General features: G+C 38.2%; 1 protein-coding gene across 1 annotated transcript in view; it reads left to right on the plus strand.

Annotated features, from left to right (window-relative positions):
- Positions 1 to 7,500, plus strand: part of LOC138018417 (ubiquitin carboxyl-terminal hydrolase 15-like) — a 121,733-nt gene extending 114,233 nt beyond the window's left edge. The window contains exons 7-8 of the mRNA XM_068865035.1: positions 2,900 to 3,832; positions 4,539 to 7,500. Coding sequence (XP_068721136.1) covers positions 2,900 to 3,832; positions 4,539 to 4,736 — 1,131 coding nt within the window. The 3' untranslated portion in view covers positions 4,737 to 7,500. The remainder of the gene's footprint in view (positions 1 to 2,899; positions 3,833 to 4,538) is intronic.
- The last annotated feature ends 657 nt before the right edge of the window (positions 7,501 to 8,157 follow it).

Consider the following 8,157-nt stretch of genomic DNA (forward strand, 5'->3'; position numbering starts at 1 on the left):
GGCTTTTTTGCGTCTAATAGCAAATATGTTGTTTGTTTCACAAACTTTTTTGCTGGAAAAGGTTTTTGTGAGATTTTCCTTTGTGAATTCATCATGTTGTGTTATATTCGAGCTTAAAAAATTTGCATACGTGGGTTGAGATGTGATATGCGAGGATTTTTTATAAAAAAGACAGGACTGTTTTCTTTCTGTCAAATGATTGATAGGTAGCCAAGTTTTTAACGTCAGAAAAAGATCTGTTTTGTCATTATAGTGTAAAATGAAGTTTATTTGGGAAGCCAACATTATTTCTTTAGTTCCTGGTTAATCAAATTTATTGCTATGACCTACTAGTGCGAAGATTGTTTACATTACTCATGCTTATTGGGAATTTTGAGTGTCATGAAATTACATCATTTTGCGTAACCCTTTAACACTAACATTTTTCAACACTATATCGCTTTAATCTAACCTAAAAACATTCAGATAGTAAAAGACTTACCATTTATTAACCATTTCCTTTGCTTTTGTGCTTGTCAATATTGTGATTTGCGATAAACCTGTTTTTGTATCTCACAGATCGATGTTTATATTTTCAAGTACAAACTCTGTTTTGATTGACCGCTCAACATCATGATTGTGTAAATAGTTCGCCCTGAAGTCAAAATAGATACGTTTGTCAGGAACCCGACAAAGAAGGCTTCCAGACCCGACAGATGAAATGTAAATATTCAGTTAAATATTACAGCAAAATTAAAAAACCGAAGACGGAAGTTTTACTCTGAAAACGACGAACGGTTAACATTCTTTCCCGTAGTTCATTCAGTTGACACAAGGTGATCACGTGCACCTTTATGGTTGCCTAGCACGTGATCAGTTTATTCCTTTTGACAGAACATCATGACCTAACCCTTGATTCATAGAAATCAGAGACGGCAGAATTTTTAGTGTTGTGACGGTCGATTGTCATTAATCTTTCGATGAGAATTCGATTCAGAGTTACCTATAAAAACTTTTTGTTTTCCGTCATCTGTCTTTTGGCTTGCCTTTTACAGTTAACTCCCGGCTTCTACGGTACTTTTTGGTGCTAACGTAAAGCCAAAATATTTTTTGATCTGGCATCCCATGAGACTGAAAAGAAGAGGAATTATGAAGCGGAAACAACATCTTCAGTCCTTCCTTAGTGTGTACAATAAACGTTTACTTAGTGCAACTGCAAGACATGCATGACATGCAGTAAAACGTCCGTTACAGCAATTTTCAGTTAGTTTTTTTTGCAGACTATTTAAAGAAGAAACGAGTGAGTTTTACTCAAGGGCGTGTTTTGTTATCTTTGAACTGAATTTATTACCAAAGCTTAAAAAAAATAGAAGACCTCAAAATGGGACAGGACATTACAAAATAATTAAACGTGTGAGACAAAGGGCCTCTGCTGGCACGACGTCTGGGTGACCCCTCAGATGGTCTTAATGACCCCCCACTTGAAAAAAGTAACTGGAACGCTGCAGTTCAAGGTACCACAGGCAACACAGTGTACGCTCATGACGCGTCTAGTTATTTAAAGGTTCCTTCTACGACCAGATAGATGGCGTATCTATGGGCTCTTCCCGCGCTCCTGTTCTTGCTAATTTGTTTATGGGACATCATGAAAATTATGCATTGTTGAAAAAATTTCAGGACTCCGAAATATTATTTTACCAACGTTTTGTTGATGATACATTTTTTTTGCACCCTAACATCAGATTCACTGTGGAAAAACAAATAGATCACAAAACCCTTTCTTAGATGTTCTGGTCAACGACTCTCTGGTTCCTTTTACCAGTGTTTACCGTAGGAAAACCTTCACGGGCCTGTTGACTAATTACTTTAGTTGTACATCTCACTCCTACAAATTGGGTCTTATTCGCATGCTTGTTGATAGAGCCTACGAGATCAATGACACTTAGTTGGGTTTTCACAAGGACATCACGAAACTCACCGATATCCTTCAAAAGAATCTTTTTCCAGTCCATCTAGTTGAAAATATTATTGATCGTTACCTCACATTTACCCTTCAAGATTGTAATCCCCCGGCTTCCACCTGTGACACTACACGTGCCTTTTATTTTAAGTTACCTTACATTGGTCTTTTTTCTATTATTACGCAAAAAAGGTTCACCACTTTGTTAAACGTTATTGTAACAGCATTGAAATTAAGTTAGTTTTCTCATCCTTTAAAATCGGTAAGATGTTTGGTGTGAAAGATCCTGTCCCTCGTGGGCTCCGTGCGGGTGTGGTATAAAAGTTTTCGTGTGCGGGCTGTGATGCCTGCTATCTCGGCGAAACCACCTGGTATTTTTCCACGTTCGTACATGAGCACATGTTCAGTGATAAGGCCTCTCACATTTTTACACACTTACAAAATTCTCAGCGATAATAATAATAATAATAATAATAATAATAATAATAATAATAATAGTAATAATAAGCGCTTTACAAGTCATGAAAAATTATAAATTAATTCATAAACGAAAAAGTTATACAAAAATTTCCTTGAATAAATAAGTTTTAAGTCGTGTTTTGAAAGTCAGGAGATTATCAGAGTTTTTTATTTGTTCTGGGAGATCGTTCCAAAGTTGTGGCGAGGCGACAGCGAAAGCTCTAGATCCATAAGACTTCAAATTATCGCTGGTCGGGTTAAGACGGAGCGATGTAGATGAGCGGAGGGTTCTTGAAGGACGGTAGAGACTTACCAGTTCTTGTATGTACGAGGGAGACAAACCATGCAAAGCCTTGAAAGTGAGAATTAGAATCTTAAACTTTATGCGTTCATTAATTGGTAACCAGTGTAGATCTTTCAAGATGGGAGTAATATGGTTGAATTTTGAGGAAAAAGTTATTAAGCGCGCGGCCGCACTTCATACTCTAGTGATTGTTTCAGTATCGTAGATCATCACGCTTCCACCACCTTCCAGACGTTTTCCGGCAGAAGTTAAGGGAAAAGGAGGAGTGCTTGGCTAATTACCGAGCTCAATTGGAAGAAAGAAATTTAAGAGAGACAAGTTTAATTCAGCAACTAGAAGAAAAAGAGAAGGAGATGGAAGAGCAAATCAGAGAGAAAGAAGACGAGAAAGCAAACTCGGAAAGACAGTTAAGGGAGATGGCACAGAGTTTTGAAGAACGAATCAGAGAAAACGAAGAAGAAAAAACAAATCTTGAAACGCAGTTGGGGATGAAAAACCAAGAGTTAAATGAGCTAGAGACAAGCCTTTCAGCAGCTCAGCAAATGATTATTGAACTGCGTCGTCAGGAATGTTGTGATTGGGTCATTTCTCGCGGTGAAATCCAGGTAAAAGATAAATGCTTAGGCAAGGGAGCCTGGGGAAGTGTCAACGAAGCAACATATTGTGGCTGCAAAGTTGCTGTGAAGCAAATCCATGAACTGATTCTCTCAGCTCACAACAGACGTTTGTTTGAGAGAGAAATGAAAATTGCTTCAAGATGCCGCCATCCTTGCTTGCTGCAGTTTATTGGAGCAACAAATGATGAAGGAAGTCCTCTGTTTGTCACTGAGCTCATGGAATTGAGCTTGCGAGCTTTGCTGGAGCAACGCCAACTCACGGAAACAGAAATATCTGTCATTTCTTTGGATGTATCTCGAGCGCTAAACTATCTTCACCACATGAAGCCTTCTCCCATCGTTCATAGGGACATCAGTAGTGCAAATGTGTTGCTATGGCGACAGGGTGAACAGTGGAGAGGCAAAGTGTCAGATTATGGCACTGCTAAATTTGTTCAACAGACCATGACAGTAGCCCCTGGTGCTTTGATTTACAGTGCACCAGAAGCACTTTCTTCAAATCAAACATCCAAGGTTTGTTTTTTTATTGATAAATAGGCAAAAGACTGTAAATGATGGAAGTTTTAGGGTAAAAGACTAAAACTTTTATGGAACATGTTGATCAAAAAATGCCAAATTTGTTCATTTTTTTACATCTGAGTGGCTGGGTTTCCTATGAAAACTAATTTTCATAAGAAAAACTTGGCACTTAGACTCGCTTTAAAGAGGAGGCAGACAAGAACTCGGAAATAGTCTATTCAATTTTCAAGATGCTAACAATACGATACGATAACTTCATATAGAAAGGGAGACCCAATTGAACTTTAACAGTTTACAAATTAACGACCCTCTAGCAATGCCACGGAGGACAGACCACATCTGACTGAAGACTCAATGCCCTACTCTTTGCGAACAGTGTGTGGGTTCTTTTACGTCCCACAGGGTTATGAACATTGAAGGGTTGTGGGACGGGGCCTACAGTTTATCGCCCTTATCTGAGAAGACTAGAGAGTCTAACCATTTGCAGATGTCATTGCAAAGGCAACGCTTCCTCCTCAGTTATTTAAAGACCCTGAGTGCTGGTCTGGCCGGAGTTTTATTTCATTCCCGCCCTCTCGCACAGTAGTCAAATGCTCAGTCAACTGGGCTAACCGGTCGCCGTTATGCACGCTTCTCGTACAATAATCATAACCCGACTCACTGCTTATATTGTAAGAGACATTACTGTTGCTTTTCTCAGGTTGATGTGTATAGCTTTGGTGTTCTTCTGTGTGAAATGTGCATTGGGGAAATGCCAGATCCCGAGAGACGTGAAGAACAAGTTCTTCTTGTAAGAAACCGACTCTTCCGAAATCTGGTGCGACAATGCCTTCAGGCTGATCCTGCCATGAGACCAGGCATGGCACAGATTATCCAGGAATTGGAACTGATCGGCTGATGTAACACCTAAAATCTCGTAAGAAGTCAATTTGCCTTGATATTCCCTAACTCGAAGAGAACTATAGCAGCAACGAATAGAAAAGTTTAGAAATACAATATCATTTAACAATTATTCCATTGTGTCCCGGGAAATTTCGTTTCCCGCACAAATTTCACAGCTTGGCAACACTTGACGCAGTCAGTTTCCATATTATGTTATACGGAGTCATATAGTTTGTGAGCTGATTAACAAGATTGAATGAATCAGTCACAAAGGTATAATCAATATCTCACTATCCGAGGTCGAAAAGTTAAGTAGATTTGGAACAGAATAACATTAGAATGCAATAGAATTGATTTTATTAGAAATGCAGTTTTCACAAGGGAACGAAAGTAATAAGAAAAGTGATATAATACGATTAATGAACGAGTAATTTTTATATTAGATAATGTTGTGGTGATGAACTTGGTACAAATAATTGGGCAAGAAAGGGCATAGAGAGGAGAAAATCCTAGAGTAAAGAAATGAGCTAAGGGAGTAGAAGTGGAAATCTCACAAAGTTGAAATTTCCCCGTCCCAGTTTTAAGATTAATATTAAATCATTAAGTAAACGCTCAAACATGCGGAACATTTTAAATCAAAAATAAAAATCTGTGTTTAACGTGCTAAACTGCACGCTGCACTGAGATTTAGAACTAGGATAGACCTAGAATTAGAGTGGGATAGAAAAGAATGGAATGGAAGGTTTCACTTTTGACCACTGAAACAATAATCGTTTTTGTACGCGCCTTACAAGCGTTGCACAAATGTGCAAAATTGAGAAGAATTTCTGGTGTAAAGTTAATGCGAGCAATTCTCCAAAACATTTAAATAGGTCGTGATTTCTAACGGCGGTAGGGATAAATAAGGTAATCATTATTTTCACGCGGCTAAATGTTAGTACGCAGTAATCGAACATTTAGTTTATTCCTAGAGTCCCTAAAATAGTTTGTGGACAACTCGTGTAGAGATTTGCAAACCATCGTAGGTCTTTGAATCACGGTGCTGCTGGCGAGCCGAAGTTCGAATAAGTAACCCGCATTCGCGTCATAGTTTGAAAAAAAGTCAAAACACGGGCTGCTCCATTTTGTAACTTTTGTGACTTATTCTGCAAAGTTATCCCATAGTTTCCCCAAACAGTACAATTGCAATAATCAAAGGGTTTTTGTGTCAGGAATTGGTATATTTGATATCAGGTTGCTTGAGGAACAAGGTGCCTTACTCGTTGTATGGCTTCAATTAATGACAGAAGCGACTTTCTTAGCTAGTTTCTCGATATGGCTACTCCAATCAAGTTTGTTATCAATAATCACCCCAAATGATTTTGTGATAGTAACTTGACTAACTTGAACATCATTGATTGCAAGTGTCGGAAAATCTGTAAGAGTACGTACTATCAGAATTTTCAACATTTCAATTAGTATTTAGATGTTAAAAAATGTACTAATAGTAATTGGTAACAATGTTTTTAAGTGATAAAAATTCAGTTTTTAATTTCATTATCAAGCTAAGACTGAGTGTTGTTATAGTCTTGCTAAGCGTTATAGAATAGGATATTTTTAAAATTAGAAACCGAACAGTGTCTCACTTTTATAAAAATGAATTCGACTTTGATCCTTTGGAGAGAATCACAGTGAAAACCCTGGTTCTGTGCGGTGTGGTAATGGAGGAATTTCGCATGGAAATGTTATGGCATCGTATTTTTCCAAATACTTTCACCAGTTTGGTGAGATTATTATAGTTCTCATTTCAGAATTGACAGAAAAGGGGAAGGAGCCACCAAATTAACCACTATCAAAAATACCGTAATACTCTTTGTCTCTCCAAAGTGTTGCATACGCATTGTTTCCAGTTTCCCTTGGGACTTACAAGATAAAAACAGTGCTTATGCAAAGAGTATTATGGTATTTTTTATTGTGGCTAATTTCTTTCTGTGAGCCGTAACCTCCCAAAGTAATTGTTCACGAATGACAAGAGATGACGTTACGATAAACATCGCTATTGTGGACATTTTGTTGTTTTCAATTAGGTACTATTTATTTCCTAGATGTTGATTGGCTGTCGAAACAAAGGGTTCTTTTGTTTTCGTAAATAGCAAGTTTAAAAAACAAAGGAAATGTTTGTAAACAGTGAGTATCGCAATAAGAAATTACTTGGGGGAGATTGATGCTTTTTCACTATCAAACGTGTTACCTCAGTTGCTTTTATATATATCTTTTTAACATAATCATTTTTTAACGTATATTTTTGTATATTTCTGTATTTTTGACGCAGAATCGAAAACTTCGATGGCGAACTCCCATGCAACATCCTAAAAAGGAAGGTGTTTGCGAGACTCAGTTCAGCGTTCAAAAAAGTAGAGGCGTAATAAATTCATACAGGGGCTCATAACAAATGGTCCCCCAGCTTTCTTTAATTCACGAAGGTAACCTGTCGTAGTTCATTTTTCCACCAGTACTGTAACGACCTCAATCCTTTATTACGTCCGCTTGGCCTAACGCGACTGTGTAACCTGAGAGTTCGCAGAAGTTTCATGGTGTTCCAGTATTGCTGAAACAAGGGATTGCGACCTGTGGTTTTCTCCGACACTTCTTTGTAAGATGGAGGGAGAAAGTCGCTTTTCGGGTTTTCGAGTGTGTCTTTAGTTTGGTGTATAAAATTTTCCTCTTACTAAGTTGTAATTGCTTGGAGTTTGATATAACCACTGTTATTAACACAAATAAAAGCTCGCTGAAACGGGAAATACTGATTGTGTTCTTTAAGGGATTTCACTGAGTTTCGTGAGCCTTTGATCTGAGCTTGCGTTTACGTAAACCTGCTGTTTGTAACAAAATAATGAATATTAAGCCCCGGCGAAACGAGAGCGAGAGTTTCAACTCTGGTCACCTCTCATCAACTCTCGCTCTCGTTTGGCCAGGGCTTTAGGGACCTTTGTCGTGGGAAGCTTTGCGGCTAGGCGTTTCTCAGGTTGACAGGGTTTAAATTTTAGCCAGGCGTTCGACTTGCCCGCTAGACATGTTGTTTTTCGTCAAGTCAAAGTGCTTCACTTTTCGCCCCTTAAAATATGATCAGTTTATTCATTCTAGTTCCAAAAGTCCATCTTGCACATTGCAGGCGGGTATAAAAACCAATTTCTTCCCTTTAAAGGTGAGGCTGTTTAATTTTTAATGGTAAAAAAAACTTGCCGTTAAAGGGTTACCGCTCGCTTCAAACGTTTGCAGAGACCTTGGTCACGTGACATCCTCAGGTTGGCATGCATCAACTTGTCTAGTTTCTCTATATCTTCCGATAAGGGCAAGAAATAAGCTAAACTCCAGCACGTTTCTTTAATTTTTGGCAAAACGCAAAGTGCTGAGTGTCGATGTTAAAACTCTAAATTCTGAATATCTTTGGCGGGTTT

Source organism: Montipora capricornis, chromosome 10 (genome assembly GCF_036669925.1).
Source record: "Montipora capricornis isolate CH-2021 chromosome 10, ASM3666992v2, whole genome shotgun sequence".
NCBI lineage: Eukaryota > Metazoa > Cnidaria > Anthozoa > Scleractinia > Acroporidae > Montipora > Montipora capricornis.